The sequence below is a fragment of the Athene cunicularia genome, assembly GCF_003259725.1.
Source record: "Athene cunicularia isolate RWA chromosome 4 unlocalized genomic scaffold, athCun1 chr4_part2, whole genome shotgun sequence".
NCBI classification, from domain to species: Eukaryota; Metazoa; Chordata; class Aves; order Strigiformes; family Strigidae; genus Athene; species Athene cunicularia.
Window position 1 is genome coordinate 31246783 of NW_020799099.1, and position 16983 is coordinate 31263765.

Sequence of the window (16983 nt, forward strand, 5' to 3'; positions counted from 1 at the left end):
TGAACACAATGAAAATAGTGTACAATTATGCAGGTTAAAATGTGCATTAGAAGCTCTTTCTTTCATCTGTGCTGTACCTCTCTTTTTGGTATACTGAATGTGAATCAAGAACAGGAATTACATTTATGGATGTGCCTGGATCTTTGCAGGGTCTGACCAAAGGCAAATAAAATGTGACATACCCATAGATCAAGCTTCATGCACGGTTATTCCTTGTCTTTAAGCTGTCCAATCCTGTCAGATTAAAGTGTTACTTATTAATTAGTAAGCAGTTGTGAATGATGTTGGCAATGCCAAACTATGTCATTATTTCGGTTATGCCTACTGTTTCATTCTGCTGAATTCAATCATTGGCTTTGAGCTTATTCTTCAGTAAAAGCTTGCTTCTGCTGGTGGAGGATAAGAAATTAGGAAATTTTCATTGCTTTGTTAATTAAATGCTCACGGCAAGTGTGATACCATTTTCTATCACTTTCTATCTCCTCTGGGTCACAGCTGTCAGAAACAGATTTTATTTCACTACGTGAAGGCGGGACCTTTATTTTCTTCCTCACCAGCTGCAATCTTCCTTTCTTTGTATATTTAGACAAACTGGTCTCTTCAGCACACCCAAATGCCACTGCAGAAATGGTGCTTGAAAGGCTACTGCTTTGCAAGAGCAAAGTCCTTTCGGTGGTTTGTCTTACATGATAAAATGGTCTTCTACTCTCATTGTAAGTCCCTGTACATGTTGTCCCCAGCTTCAGTACTTGCTTTTCATTTGCTTCCTCCCCTTGGCCTGTCCAGTCTAACCAGTGACGCATCCACTTTGTCTGTGTTTCTCCCAGATTAGTACCTGGCCCTTCCTCTTACACATGGGACAACGCCTCAGGGTCACATCTAGAGGTTCTTAATCTATTGCAACTCTGCCAGAAAAGCAGTGGTTTGCTTCCAGAAGCGGTAGTTGATTTATGGAAGCTTTAGGGTCCTGTCTTGGTAGTTCCCTTCTTTATTTACAGAAGAATAAAGGGTGCATAGCTGAACACACTTTGTAGAGTGAATGGGATGATGCTGTAAGATCTTGTTTGCATTGCTGCTTTTCACTTTATTCCATGCATTTGCGTGCATATGTGTGTGTATGTGTGTATATATATAAAATGTCTGTATTATTATCTAGAAGTTTCTCATCAAAATCTCATACCCATTGTGCTAGACACTTAAGTGAAAAAATGTCTGTACCAAGATAGCTCAAAATTTTCATATATGTCAAGATACAACAGATTTGGGGGAAGGAAAACACTATTTGTGGTAGCAGTAAAATAGCTAATGAGAACAGATGTCAGCTCACTGAAGTAAGTGAGGCAAAGGCACCAGGCAAACATGATGAAAAGATTCAGAGGAGGAAAAAGTGGCGTTTTGACGGAGCATTTCTCTCTCCAAAGGTGGAAGCAAGTGACAAAGTGTGTATGCTTGCAGAGGGCTCAGAGGAGAGTCCACCCAAAGGCTCTTAGGACTGCTGCAAGGGGAGAATGGACAGCTGGATCCTTCGGTGACTCTGGTGCGGCGAGGTGCCGTAGGTTGCTTCTGGAGAAGAGAGTCAAGCAGCACTGGAGGGGTGTGGGGGGAAGCCCTGGAGCATTTGGTGTGGGGCGGGAGGGAGTGGGCTTACAGCTGGTGGGGCTGGGAAGGAGGCCGTGGTTATAGCTCAGGGGCAGAGCTCGAGCAGCGAGGTTGGGACCTGGATGGAGAAGCTCCAGGATTTGACATGCAGATGTACGCTGGTGTGGCGTACAGAGCCAGCACAGTTCAGGGTGCTTGGAGGGTGTTTGGTTTGCAGCATGTTGTCTACCCTCAGACCGCCTAGGTCGCTGGTAGCAGAGTGCACACTATGAAATAATCCCAAGTATACCTTGTTTGAAGTGAGTATCATCATTTTCCCCGTTCTCTTTTACATGTATTTACTCAAATTGCTGCTTTCTCCTCTTGCCCTTTACCTGTTTTTAAACCTCCATTGCTTTCTGTGTTCTATGCTGTGTCCATTTTGGTTTCGCCTTCTGCTGATGTTCTTTCCTTTACATTAGAGGTAGAGTATGTTCTTATGTGCTTTTGATATCTATTACCGATCCAAATGTGTTCTGCAACATGGATAGAATAAAGGTCTGTTGGGTCAGGATCAGTTTGGCAGAGCTTTACATACATGATAATTAAAACTCTTAGGCTTCTATATCATGTCGTTAGATATACAAACAAGAATTGGTTTTTGATAGGCAGCAAGGCAAACTCTGACTATCATCTTTTTTTATTTAAAAAAAAAAAAATCTGATTCCAGGAGATTATCACTGTGAGTCTTGTAATTCACTCTACATAGAACTATGGATAATTTTCTAAACTTCAGACTTTGATTCAGAGCACTGGATGCCAACATGAATTTGCAGAGCATTTTAGATTGTTCATTTGCTAAATTTGCACACTGATAAAATTCTGCAAACAAGATATTACTCTGTTGTAAAATTGCTGAGTTGAATCATAATATTTATGGGTTCTTACGTATATTATTGATAGCCCTTTTTCTTTGGCATTTTTGGATCCCATTTTTTTAATAATATTGCTGATGAAAGTTATTAATTTTGAGCTTATGAGAAAGAGTTATCAGATGTGTGGAGTCCATAACTAAATTTGTGTATATTTACTGGGGACAAAGGGAGTATAGATCCAAATTGTACAGCATGTGTAAATTTATGATGGTATTTTTAAGAAAAGCATATAGTGGCTTACCTGTCTTGTAACTACCCTAAAACCCCAAACTTTAAAAATCAGGAATGCCATAGATTTGTAGCTCATGTTCACATTAATTTGTATTCAGAAAACAATTTACAGTAGGGTCACATCCAGTTAATGCCCAGTTATTTGACCTAGAGTAGCATTCACTGTTGCAGATGACCAGAAGCCTGTTCAGTGTTTACAGATGGCACAAAAATTCCCCATCCTGGAATCACAGACCTCCCTGTTTCTGCTTTCACAGAATCCTCTGGGTTGGAAAAGCCCTTGAAGCTCCTCCAGCCCAACCACGAACCTCCCCCTGACCGTTCCCAACTCCCCCAGATCCCTCAGCGCTGGCTCAGCCCGACTCTTCAACCCCTCCAGGGATCCCGGGGACTCCCCCCCTGCCCTGAGCAGTCCATTCCAACGCCCAACAGCCCCTTCTGCAAAGAAATCCTTCCTCAGAGCCAGCCTGACCCTGCCCTGGGCAGCTTGAGGCCATTCCCTCTGGGCCTGGCGCTGGGGCCTTGGCTCCAGAGACTCATCCCCCCTCTCTGCACCCTCCTGGCAGGGAGTTGCAGAGGGCCAGGAGGTCTCCCCTCAGCCTCCTCTTCTCCAGACTAAACCCCCCCAGTTCCCTCAGCCGCTCCCCAGCAGACCTGTGCTCCAGACCCTACCCCAGCTCCGTTGCCCTTCTCTGGCCACGCTCGAGTCACTCAATGGCCTTCTTGGGGTGAAGGGCCCAAAACTGAATCCCCTCACCGAGATGCAGCCAATTTGTGACCGAAGTCTTGCAGATGAGGGATTAGTACTAAGGAAGCAGTTGTGCAAATCTGGATTCACCCCGGTCTCCTGCCAGTAGCTGTTTTCAAATGATTTAAGTCCCATCTTTTAGATCATAAGGCTGAGGCTGTAGTAAGGGGGGATAAATACTAATACGCCTTATAGTTTGAACAGTGCTTAAGGCTGTGTTGAACTGGTTTTAATGTGGCATCTCAGCCTTCCTCAGTGCCTGTGCAGCAGTACCATCATCCCTTGCTGGGCAGGTGGGACTGGCATTGAGGGTGATAAGCAAGCAAGCTGTGGGCTGCTCTCTCTCATTGAGGTCTTCCAAGCACATGGAACAACATGCGGGTTTGCAGAATTTGCAGGCTTTTCTTTGGACACGTTGGACACAGGCCTACTTGTATTAAATCCAGGTAAAACTTTGCTTGTTGCTTCCAGAGGAACAGGGACTGCTATTGGTGGTCAAACTTGTAGCTTATTTTTCCTCTGTTATACTGTAATTTATTGTTAGAGCCAAAGGGGAGGTGTGTTGGACATGCCTTTTTAAAGTCCAACTTTATGTGACTTTTCAGGTGTTTCACCTTATTTTCAATTATTTTTATTGCAACCTTCTAAAATACTTATTCAACAAAAGTCACGTCAGGTATTTGAGGTGTCAACCCCAGGTATATCTTCAGTGTGTCTTTCACTGTTGTTTGGTTTTCTTTAGCTATTACTCTATTTCAGATGATTTAAAAATACAAGAATTACAATATTGCTGAAAAGGAGGGGCAAGAACTTCTGCGATCAGAGATAGTAAGCAGTCACTGGCTGTGCAGCCTTTTGGATGAAGTCTTGTCCTAACACCAGATAGGCTTCAGACTTCAGCTTTGCCATGTGAAATGCCCTGTGCCTGCCCCATCCCCTGGTCTGTGTGGAGAGCCTGTGACTTCTGGAACGTTTCCGCGCAGCAGTCCTGATGACCATGGCTCTTCCCCACCAATTCAGCGGTGGCTTTGTTGGTTTTAGAGTTGCTATTGCAGTTAGAGAGCAAATGTGGAAAACAGCTTCAAAAGATCGGCTCGGAGTACGTACTGCTCAGAGTTTGTATTTAATCCTTAGTTGTTGGTTTCTGTGGGAGTTACCAAACCAGTTGAGCTACAGCACTGGCATGAATCCAAATGAAAAATACAGTTTTCTTCACTGTAAACATGACTGTCAAGCAGTAATGTTTTTCTCAGCTTCATTTTAAAGGCATTATAATGGAAGAAAATGAAACTAAAACACGTTTTTATGCCAGTATTATACATGGAAGAATGTTATTTCTTTTAATGAAAAACTCTTAGAGAATAGAACATGCAAAATTATGTCTTAATAAATATGTAATCAGTTATCTGTGTAGCTAGATACTTGATGGAGTTGGTAAACTGATAAATTTCTTATTCTGGTGTACTTACGGTGAGAATGCTGCTTTTTTTTTTTTTTTTCTTCTGCAAACATGAAAGATATGTGAAGTTCTTTATTTTAGTCCTCTTCTGATAACAAAAAAAAAAAATAGTGCCTGATAAAACTTAATGAATAATAACAGCAAACACTAATCTTCATCCACTCCTTCGGGCTTATTTTTAATCTCTCTTTTCAGTGGCCAGTAGCTTTGTTAACTCATCATCAGATATTCTGCTGAACTTGGCCATCCTTGCTTTGCTTCTGCGGTTTAGTTTGTTGAGAAATGTGTAAGTTCAGCTTTGCTTTTCTACTATAAAGGCAAACCGTAGTTAATGCTCACAGTGATTTCACCAGGATGTTGTCACGTAGGTGCAACTGCACCAAATGGAGAACAACAGCATTTTCACTTACTTTTCAGAAATAAATTTATCAGAGTTGTCTGCTTTGCCTGTAACTCCCTCCGTTTTATTTTGCAGAGTGGGGAAAAAGCTTGTTTAACAAAATGTCTGATCAGCTGCTGCTTTGTAAAATGGCTTTTTGGGTAGTAGGAACGGAAATTGCATCTCAAAGAATGGATGTCAGCATCCATGTAACTCGATGCACTGGAGGATGAAAAACCCTTCATTTGTGCTTCATTGTTTGAATGAGCTTTTTTAAGAGTTTTGTAATAGAAAAGTGGGAAATAGGATTGGAAGGGACTTTTATAAGGGTCTTCTCGTCTGCCCAGTCTCTTAAGGCAGAATCAGCTGCAGCAAAACCCTTCCTGACAGATATTTGTCTCGCCTCTTCCTTATAACCTCAAATGAAAGTGATTCCTGTGTTTCCCTGTGTAATTCTGTGCTAATGCTTCAGGTGATTAGGAAGGGCTTTTTACTGGGTAGGCAACCCAGTTCTCTTGAGCAACAGAATTTTAAACTAAATTTTATTAGGACTGGTACATTTTTATTTGCACATCTAATCCTCTTATTAAAAAATTCAACCTGCCTCACTTAGTCTGGATGTTTGCAGGTGCAGAGAAATAAATTGCTGAGAGCAGACATACATGCTGTAGGTGAATTAATGAAATGGTGTCCAGCTCTCTGAAGGAAAAGGGATGAAAAAAGAACTCTGAAGTTCTCTGTAGAATTCCTCAGCGAAGTTGATGCTGAAATTAGCCAGGAAGACCCTTCTTTCGTTGTGTGGTGGCAACACCACCAAACTGATGTCCAGATTTTGCGTTTCCTGCTCAGTTAAGTACGTGCTGCAGTAGTAATGAATTGTGTTCAGGTTTTGAAGATGGTAGTGAAGGAGGCACTGCCTGACTGGGCACCTTTGAGATCTTGTGTATGAGTGGTAACAACGTTGTTTTCCATAGCAGTGTCCTGTGTTTACCCTAACAAATCAGCTTTTCTTCTGGATCTTGGGATGAGCCAGCTTCTCAGAGTTCAAGATACTGTCCCAGCAAGGAAGTGTTGAAAACAACAGGCTATTGTTGCACTTGGGTGTGCACTGTCCTGGACCCTGGGTGTCTGTATCCTGCCTCGCAGGCACTGTGAGCTCAGCCACGGCTGCTGCCTCTGGGCAGGCAGCCCCAGTTTGAAGGAAACCGTAAAACACTAATGGCTGCTGTCGCCAGCAGTGGTCTCAGGGCAACAGCAGCTCCACTGTTGAGGAGGATTTTCTTAAAACGTGGATTTTAGGGAGTTTGTAGAAGGGTAATGAGGTAGTTTGTGAGTAATGGGGAGTTTTGTGCATAGAACAAGCTTTGAAAACTTCCCAGGAGGCAGTAGCATGGCACGCTGAGCTGGAGTGCAAGTGAATGTTACAATAGTGGAGAACAGAGGAGGGCTGAGGTGAAGGTTGGTCAGAAAGGATCCTGAAACTGCAGAAAAGGTGCTATATATGAGGAAATTAAGGAGAGACAGAGAAGGGAATTGAAGACAGGAAGACACTCGAGGAGATAGACTTGGGACAGGGCATGGTCCAGGAAGGGTGTTTGCATTGGTATTCTAACTAGGAGTGAGATAGACCTGTATTTACTGATGCCAGTAAAGGGGATGTTGCAATAGTCAAGAGACAGGAAGATTAAAGTCCAGACAAGTGTTTTAACTGTGTAAGATAGGTAAGAAAGACTATTTTTGAGAGTAGTTACTCTGAAAGAGCTGTGAACGTTTAAATTTAGTTCATTATTTATTGATTTTAAAGACTATTTTAGTTACGTTTTCCCATTGCGAGCAGCGGGGTGATGGGCGTTTGGTTTATTATGTGTGGGGGGTTTTTTTATTTTTTTTAACTTAATTGTCTTGCTTTTTATCTTACATTCTTTCCTCATGCTGCAAGATAATTTTGTTGGGGCAGAAAGCAGGGCTTGTCACATAGCAAAGTTGGGAGGGCAACCCCCAGAGAATGGCTCGCATCTCTGCAAAGAGTGGAAGCACACTGACGTTGCTGTCTTCTAAGAATACTTAGTAAAGAATAGTAGGGAGGGTAGCATTAAAGAAAAAAAGAAAAGGGAAGGCGAATCAGAGAAATGTTGATAGCAGTGAGAAAGGGGTTATGCGAGGCTCAATGTTTTTTCTTTAACTGGGTAAATATTTTTAGCATTATTTCAGAACTGTTCAAGAGAAGGTGATGAAGCTCTCATGGAAGTATCAAAGCAGCAAAAGCAAAGGGATTTGACTAGCCTAGGCTGTTCAAAATAGATTGACTCCATTTCAAGTTGAGGTGCAGACAGGGTGGGGATTAGGATTCAGAAGCTTAGGAGGGCTCTATTTCTGCTAATTTTAGGCACTGCCAGTGACATTCCTTTAAATAACCAAATTCAATGGAGAACATGAATTGCAGACTTGCAGGTGATAAGTGATTCATGTAAGCTACAGAACAAATAAAACTGCTGAAACCAACCACAGTAAACTAGGATGTTTTATGAATGTCTGTATGGAGATACTGGACATTGTCACTTCTAAAAACATCCAGTAAAGCAATGAAAATGAGCTTATGTGTGTCTTTTGGTCCTTTTTTTTCAGTGTAGCGATGCTGCAAGGCAGTGAGGTATTTCTTAAGGTCCTGCACTTGATTCACTTAAGGACTTTGAGATGATACTTCTCCTTCCGTTTTCTATAAAGCCAAGGTTACGCTGGCTTTCTGTACTGACTTGGTTCTTGTGCTGCTCATCTTCACAGCCCGGAAGTCCAAAAAGTTGGGGAAATTGAAAGGGATGCACGAGGAGCAGCCACAGCAGCGGCAGCAGCCACCACCCCAGAGCCCCGAGGAAGGGACGACGTACATCGCGCCTGTGACTGAGCCCTCTGTAAACACAGCACTTGTCCCCCACATGTCTGCTATCTCACCAGCACTTACTCCCTCTCCTGTTAAGATCCTTGAAAGCATTGAACCGGAGATCGTGTACGCAGGATACGACAGTTCAAAGCCAGACACAGCGGAGTACCTGCTTTCCACCTTAAACCGCCTGGCTGGCAAGCAGATGATTCAGGTGGTGAAGTGGGCAAAGATACTTCCAGGTAGGACCACGAGACATTTGGTGACATTTCTCTTCGCTGTTTCTTTTAGCTTAATGAACTATTTGCGTGACAAATTGCATCTTTAATCTGTGGGCTGTGTTGAAAACCCTCTCAGGGGGGCGTGAGATGAACATCTGAGTGAAGATTGTTGGGTTTCTTGATTTATGTAATGTTTGTTTCATATGTCTGTGATTGATATTTTTAAAACTTCAATTTTGAATAATAGCCTCAAGAATAAAGCATGTTTTGTCACAGGAATGAAAAATTAAGTTGGGTTTTTTTTTTCAGAAGTACACTTTGTGGGAGTGTTGCTCTTGTTCATTAATACTAGAAAAATAACGAGCATGTATCCAGTGCTGGTTTGGCCAACCCTTGTAGAGCACAATGTAGTTCATGGATATTTTCTGGTTTGATCTCTAGGATTTAGAAACTTGCCTCTCGAGGACCAAATTACTTTAATTCAGTATTCATGGATGTGTCTGTCATCATTTGCCTTGAGTTGGAGATCGTACAAACATACAAACAGCCAGTTCCTCTATTTTGCTCCAGACCTGATCTTCGATGAGTAAGTATTCCTTAATGGTCCTTTTCAGTGCAGGCTGGGAGGATTACTCTGTCTTTATTTGATTTTCAGACATACCTCTAGTCTGAGAAAATGTCACCTAATTCACCTAATTCCAGCTTAAAAGGTAGCTCCCCACCCACCCCCCCCCAGCAACTCAGTTTTCAGTTGGCAAAGCTTTGGTAACTGCCATCCACTTCTCCTTATGTATGTGCATGCATTCTCAGACTAGGACCATCCTGCTGGCTTGAAACATGACCGATATATGACCAGGATTTATAGCAAAGAAACATTTTTTGGTATCTACTGGAGCTTGGAAAAATACCTAACTTCTAGGAAATGTGAATATTTGAATTGCCGTTTTTTTTCATAGCAGTCATATAATGGTGCTTTTGTTAACAATATACAGCTGTTCAGTGTGTTTTCTTGACAGTCTTAATTACCCTTCTTTGCAACCATGAAAAAAGCCAAAATGTTTTTTTCAGTAATGCAACATAATTTCTTTTATGATGCGTTCAGACAAAAAGAAGGATCAACCAAGGAACCATTCCTTCTGAGTATGTGTATTCCTTCATATATTAAGTTTGTGTTTTAGTGCTGTGCTTTTGATGAGTATAATTTAATTTCTAGTGTTTATTCCGAGAGAGTAAAGTCAAAATTTAAGTGAATACACAGTCAGTCAAACTGGGGTCATGTCATATGCTTATCCCAGAAGGTTGGGATTTTTTTTGTAGATGTAAAAACGATACATAATCAATAGGATATGTGTGCTCTTGAAGAAAAGAAAAGAAAAAAAAAACCCAACAACAGGAAAAGAATGAAGAAAAAATAACTTACTGCTCAATCTCCTGAAATGTTCTGAAATGTTTTTCTTGGAGAAGATACTTTGTTGCTGTCCATCTTAATAGTCTTTGTTTGATTTAGGAATTCCTAAATAATTAATGCATATGAGATTGGTCCCAAAGCAGTGAGCAATATCAAAGAAGATTGGTTTGGTTTTGTTGTTTGTTCTTTTAAGAGGAGGAACTGGTGATTCACTGCATGTGGTTGAAAAGGTAGTGTCAGCCATTTTCAGTGTTGAAAGCGTTTCCACTGTAACTTGAGCATTAGACAGTCATCACAGAAAAAGTATCTGTGGCTAAAGCTAAGTGAAAATGTCAACTTCGAAGAGTTTAGTTCTCCTGGGGAAATGCAGACTAAAAGTTTGAACACAGAAGCAGCTCTCATTCATCTGAAGAAAGTCAGTCAGGGGGTCAAAATATTGGACAGGGAAATCAATCCCACTTGCAAGTAAAAGTATATGTGCATTGCTAGCATTCTTGAATTCTGGAAGCAGCTTCCAGAAGTCGAGATCAGTTGTGGGTTTTATGCTGCAAGCCTTTTGAAGGTTGATGCCTGCAGAATTATACTGAGGTTGGGGTTGGGATCCACTTGGGAAAAGGAGTGCAGTGTCACGGAGTGCAAAATAAAAACATTCAAACCCAGATTTATATGTAAGATAGTGGTCTGGTCTTCTATGTATTTAACAATGTGCCCATTAAGGTACTGCCAAAGGCAGGTGTTTCTAAAGAGAGGAAACATAAATTGCAGGGAGTTGTGTTGACCTGTGGGGTGTGGGGTAGGGGCTTTTGAAATAGCTCATCAGGGCACGAAACTTCCTTAGAGGTAAAAGGGTAGGAGTTCAGTGCCTACTCCAGAACATTGATGGACACATGCCTGGAACAAGAGGGTTTTTCTCATTTCACTCATGTTTCATACTTGGTGGAAATTGCTGGAGGCATTTTTTTCCAGGTTTATCACATTGTCTCTACAAGTGGTAGTTGTGAGGCTACATTTGGAGTCCGAGTTTTGGGCTCCCTGGCACAGGAAAGTTGTTGAGAAACTGCAGAGCACCCCATGGGGGTTGGCCAAGGTGGTCAGGGGCTGGCTGGGACAGCAAGGGAGCTGGGCTCATGCAGCCAGGAGAAGATTGTGTTAGGTGCAGTGGGGATCTAATTGCATCAGCTTCTTGATGAGTTGCTGTAGAAAAGATGGAGTCAGGCTCTTTGTGCAGGTGCCCAGTGGAAGGATGAGAAGCTGTGATCGCAGGACTGGGAGAGCTGCCTCCTGGGCAGCAGGAGAAGAAATTTCATAATGACATGGTGAAATAGCAGAGCAGGTGCCTGAAGAGACCCTGGAGTCTCTGTCTTTGAAGATGTTCAAGCCTTGACTGGGCAAAGCCCTGAGCAGCCTGCTCCAGCTTTGACATTAACCCTGCTGTGAGCAAGGGCTTGGACCTGAGACCTCCAGAGGTTCCTCCCACACTGAATTATTTTGTGATTCCAAGTTCAAGAGATGCAATGCTTTTCCCAGTTCTACAAGTCAAAGTAATGCAGCGTAGAAAGCATTCAGATAAGCGGAAAACATAATACACACCTCCTGTTTGTGAAAATGCAGTGCTTTGAAGCTTTGCTCTGGAATTGCTGAAGATTGGTCTTACCTTTAACTTTTTGAGTACCCTGAATTTGGAAATGTGGTGTGTAGTTGTAAATGTGGGTCTTAATTTCTGTGCCACAAGGCTTATCAAACCTCCTTAAGGAGGAGAAAAAAAAACCCCAAAACTCCTTTTTGCATCTTTGGAGTGGTTTACTGCCCTTGGCATTTTAGGACATGTATTAATTGATGCAGAATGAAAGCGAGATGCTTTAAAATGGCTTTTCCTTCTGCTGCCTTGAGAGAGTTATGCTCCTGTTACCACCTGGCCAAGATTTTCTTGGTATTTCTTCATATTGTGTCTGGAGAGGTCATTTCCCATCTCTATGCAAGAAGTAATAAGGAAGGTCCCTGGCCAGTAGCATGCACTCAGTGCCCCAGAGGATTCAGCGTTTTCTTCAATGAACAGTTAAAAAAGAGTGAAAGTAGAGGTTGGCATTAGCAGAATTATGTTGCTTTGTTTTACATTAAATGAATTTTCCGTTTACTCTTAACTACTGTGAATAAAAGGAAGTTGTAATGTTTCTGGAAGGCCATGATATATGGTCTTGTTTTCTTCCTTATTCTGAAGGCCTGTAAACAAGGCGAATAACAAATGAGGATCTGTGTTGTTAATAGCTGCTAAATGTACCTTCCATTGTATAAATACAGAGCAAAATGCCTCCCTACTAATACTTGGTTTAATTTCCTGTTATTTCTTCTTGAAGAAATATTTGCCTGCCTTCATTTAGTCATGTCACAGATCTAAGTGGAGTGTTTGTCTTTATGGATCATGCATATATTCCGTTGCTTTAATTGGTCTTAAGTAAACGTGAAGATGTGAACCGAGGGATAAGAAAATGGCCACTCAGCTGGTTACAGAAATGCCTGAAAACAGACTGAAAAGAGGCATAAAATAAACCAGTGTATTTTGTTGTGTTGGTGTAAGTTACAGTTTTCTTTTGTAGCATAGTAGTTGTAACCAAAACTAATATTATATATGTGTAGCTTTAGTTATAATCCACAGTAAATCTTTAAAAGACCATCACATATGTGACACCACATAATTCCTGCTGCATATAAACTCTTATGACAGTTGCATATGTAATAACACTCAAAAGATGTTACAATAATGTTCTTAAGGCTGAAAGCTCAAATCCGAGGCATCGGAAAATTCCAAAATTAAGGTGGCCTGTGAAATTGTAGTTTGAGCCCTTTGGGTATGTGCTTTGAAGACTGTATCCATAACCAAACCTTCAAGTTATGTTATCCCGGAATATTTTTCCCATGTGACTCGTTCCTTTTTGTATTGATCAGGTTGGATGACTCGTAGGGATGATACAGGATTATGTAGTGAGAGACTGTTGGGTTTTTACTTCATTTGTTGCCAGCAAGGAAGCCTTACCTTGAATGGATCTAGGGATTTGGGAGAACAGAGGGATCATTAATGGGGTAGATTTTCTTAAGACATGGCAAAAGACTAACCCTGATTCAAGACCTAAGCTCTGAAGTATTTCAGGTTCCTACTGCAAAGTAACAGAAATCCCACAGAAAAAAAAAAAAAAAAAAAAAAAAAAGGCTATTGTTTATTTAACTTGAGGGAAGGAGAAAATTTCTGTTAAGACTTAACCAAAGACTTTAGCTGAAATTTTCTAATCTAATTCAACCTGAGGCAGGCGTATGCATGGATAATTTATGGCCAGAGCATTAAATTGGTAGAATTATACACAATTGAAAGCAGGAAACTGAGTGGTGCTGCTTGGAATGGGTGCGAGAACAAAGCAAGGAATGTAGCGAAATACAATGTTCTTTAACGCTAGCTTATTTTCAGGGATTCTGTCTGAAGCTGTGCAAAATGAATTGTTTGCTACAAGGAACAGCCTAAAACATGATTTTTAAGACGTGGTCCTGGAAGGTAGGGAAGTTAGTTTCAAATTCCCTTGGTCTCTCCCTTGCTGGATGAATTTAATCATTGAACTAACAGCTGGAACAACTCTGTCTCTGACTGCGTCCTTTTGAAGGAAAAGGCCCCAGCGTTTTTGAAAAGAGGTGGCATGACAGTTTAGGTCCCAGAAGAAATCTGGTGGTGCACATCTTTGTCTTTCCCTGCTTTTGGGAAGCCTTCCTCCTGGATCTGCAGTAATTGGTACTCTGAAACCGTTGTGCAGACAATAACAGGTTTCTTGAGGACACTAGATGAGTTCTGCTATAGAGTCTTCAGATGGTAAATTTTGTGTAACTACATTTGAAAAAATGGATGAGATGATGGGTTTGTGAAACTAAAAAGTACAGTGAAATTGGAAAAATACAGATCTATAATGCTAGTAAATGACTAATAAGCAGGTAAAATAACTCGAGTCTCTTACCTAGGAAGGACTGGTTCCTCTGCTGTGTGTTTCAGTCCCTTTTGTATAAACCAGAGCAGCTGAAGGGGTGGCTTGGGTTGTTTTGCAGATTCAACTGAAAACTAAGTTTGTTTGTGGCGCTCGCTAGTCCACGTGTGAACTGATAACCAGAGAACAAAGGCTTGATGGATTGTTAGAGGAGGAAGCTTTAGGTGTCATGTAGCCAGCAAAAGAACAGAGGGAAGATGACATTGCTTCTGATGGGGACAGTGCCTTAGATGAGTTTAAAAAGGTTGTAAGCCGCAGTGAATTGAGTATTTGCTTATAACTTAAAACTGTAATACCCTTTTAAGCTGTTGGCTACACATACATGTGCATGTTTAAAGGAAAACTTATATTCCTAGTAGGTGGAGGGTTAAAATGATCAGAACTCACCTCTACGAGTTTCTGAACAATCTCATGCAATTCTGAAGTTAGCCTTGCTTTGAGCAGGAATTGGACCAAAAGAGCTGTAAAAATCCCTTCTGACCTAAATGATGATGTGAATATCTTGATATAAGTGACTGCAAGAGAGAACGACTTTAAACTGCAACAGGGGAGGGTCAGACTGGACATTAGGAAAATATTTTTCCCGGAAAGAGTGGTCAGAGTGTGGAACAGGCTACCCAGGGAGGGGGAGTCCCCATCCCTGGGGGTGTTTAAGGGCCATTTGGATGAGCTGTGAGGGATGTGGGGTAGGGGAGAACTTTGTAGAGTTGGGCTGAGGGTTGGACTCGATGACCCCAGGGGGCTTTCCCAACCTGAATGATTCTATGATTCCAATAGTAGGAGTTTATGTGTTTGCAGTGCAGAAGTCAGACACCTAAATCCCAGAAGGTGTCAAGGGATGCTCCTTCTTGCTCACGTTTCTGTGAGTGGCTTGGGCAGTTGCTGTCCCTCTGGCTAGTGGTGGCAACTTCCCAGGTATCTGCTTCCACCCATACATTAAGTCAGGGCATCATCTGGCAACCTTTCAGAGGCTCAGGAAGGGATAAAAAGCATTTACGAGTGCAGCACTGCCAACAGAAACCCAGCAGGAGCCAAGACGTGGTGCAGCAAGGATCCTCGCTCCCCTGACGTGGGAAACCAGTGGGAGTGGTGGGACATGAGCTGCCTTTAGGGCCATGGCTTTGTATTCCCAGCACATATCCCCCTCCCAGCTGGAGGCCAGAAACTGCATCCCTCACAGCAAGCTGCCCTGCTTATCCATCCCTTCCCCTAAGGAAGAGAGGTGGTGGCTTTTCATATCTCTCTAGGGCAAAAATCCAGCTGATGGCATTGCTGACGAATATTAAAAATCAAGCCATGAGACCTCTTTGGCACATGTTGGTTTCTGCTGATGCAAAAAAAACAGAGGGCCAGTCCCATGCTGGAGTTCCTCTGTAGGTCTCAATTTTTCTTTTGTTTTTAGGTTATACACCATCTCTTTGTAGACTTCCAAATCCTCAGGGGCTTTTGAAGAAGAGGCTTAAATTCCCAAATCATTTACTCTTTTTAGAAAACTTACCCAAATTATCTTATTTACCATTCCAGCCTTACCTAGCTGTAAAATAGCAGTGATGTGGGATACTTAAAAGAGTTCAGTAATGCTGAGACACCGTGTTGAGACACTTTAGTACATTAAAGTACAGCATCAATATTTGAACAGTATTTTGCAAATGCACCAAATGACTAATGCGCTGTGTGTTTTCTTGCTCCTTTGATTATTTTCTTGGTTTGTCATCTGCAGCATAAAGAATAAATCATAGGTGCATAACTGTGCAGGTTCCGAATTTCCTGGCCCTTGTACTTTCTTCTAACTGTCATTGGATTTTTACAGAGATTTTTACCCTAGTCAAGGACTTGAGGGTTTGCCTGATAAAAACAGCTCTAGGCATTGTACGTGGTACCCAAAATTATTGAAGTGAACTTGAAAAAACGAGTCTAAAAACTGGTGCCAGTTTTCACAAGCATTTGGATCAGCAATGTCTTTTTTTCCATCTCGGTAGTTACTGTATTACATCGTATGCAGCTCAATCCTTACAGCAAAAAGATTTCAGTAAAGGCTGAAGTATATTGAATATTATGTAGAAAATATTAAAAGCAAAATATACTGAGTGACGTATTGGTTGGTGCTTTTGAGTGATAAGGTGAAGCTTCATGCTATGGATTTTGAACTAAGAAGGAGCTGTCTTGTCATTATTGCCATTTCGGGCAACTGTGATGCTACTGGCTACTTTTCTAGTTTGTAGAGCAATATGGATGGCTTTTTCATTATAAAATTCAATCATCTACTCCAGATATTTTTAAATAACCCAATAACACTATGTATATAATGTAGTTTAACAAACTAACAGAGGTTGCTACAAAATAATATAAATATTTCCTTTAAAGTGCAAGATTTAACTTTCAGTAAGATAAAAGTGTAGCATTGGAAGGATATTTCATGCTATGACTTTGGTGATTGCCTGAAGTGTAAAAGTTTAAAATTTAGAAGCAGACAGAGGTTGACATTAGCAATAGATGAAAAATAGAGAACACATTTTTCAAATGAGAAAGCTGATGTACAGCAAATGAGGTAGAGAGAGGCAGAAGAACAGCTTCAGCACATGGGGATTTCTCTGAAGTGTCTGTGCTAATGTGCACATCGTGGGATGTGAATGGGCAGAGGATTTTGTAACACTGAGGAAAGTCGTAAAATTAAATTAAGAATTAAGATGTAGCTCAGCTGAATAGCAAAGATTTTATTTAAAATCTGTGTTTATTAATTATGTGCATTTTATTAGTAAATAGGACGTTCATTGTCTTTTCATTATGTTCCTAATATCCTCTCATAATATACTTGTAGAAGCTGGGACCATTAGGATTTGGTGTTGCGTAAGGCTGTGCCCTTTCAGTGCTGAAGCCTATAAGTCTTCCTGATATTCTGATTTCTATGGTAACAGCAGGAAGATAAACGTAATAAAATAAGCTGAATATTTAAGAACAGCAGATTTTTTTTTAACCTTATATACCTCGGGGTGGGGGGCAGGGGAGTGATTGCTTAGATCATCTGTAATTGGTGATAAAGCCAGTAAGTAACTTATTTTATTGTTTAAAAGATTACTTTTTCCCCATTTACATTTTACAGGATGATGGCTGTTAACCCTTTTGTCTT

At 41.3% G+C, this 16983-nt stretch overlaps 1 protein-coding gene across 1 annotated transcript in view; it reads left to right on the top strand.

Moving 5' to 3' along the window:
* Positions 1-16983, top strand: part of NR3C2 (nuclear receptor subfamily 3 group C member 2) — a 212683-nt gene that overhangs the window by 164749 nt on the left and 30951 nt on the right. Inside the window, exons 4-5 of the mRNA XM_026848013.1 lie at positions 8112-8450; positions 8871-9015. Coding sequence (XP_026703814.1) covers positions 8112-8450; positions 8871-9015 — 484 coding nt within the window. The remainder of the gene's footprint in view (positions 1-8111; positions 8451-8870; positions 9016-16983) is intronic.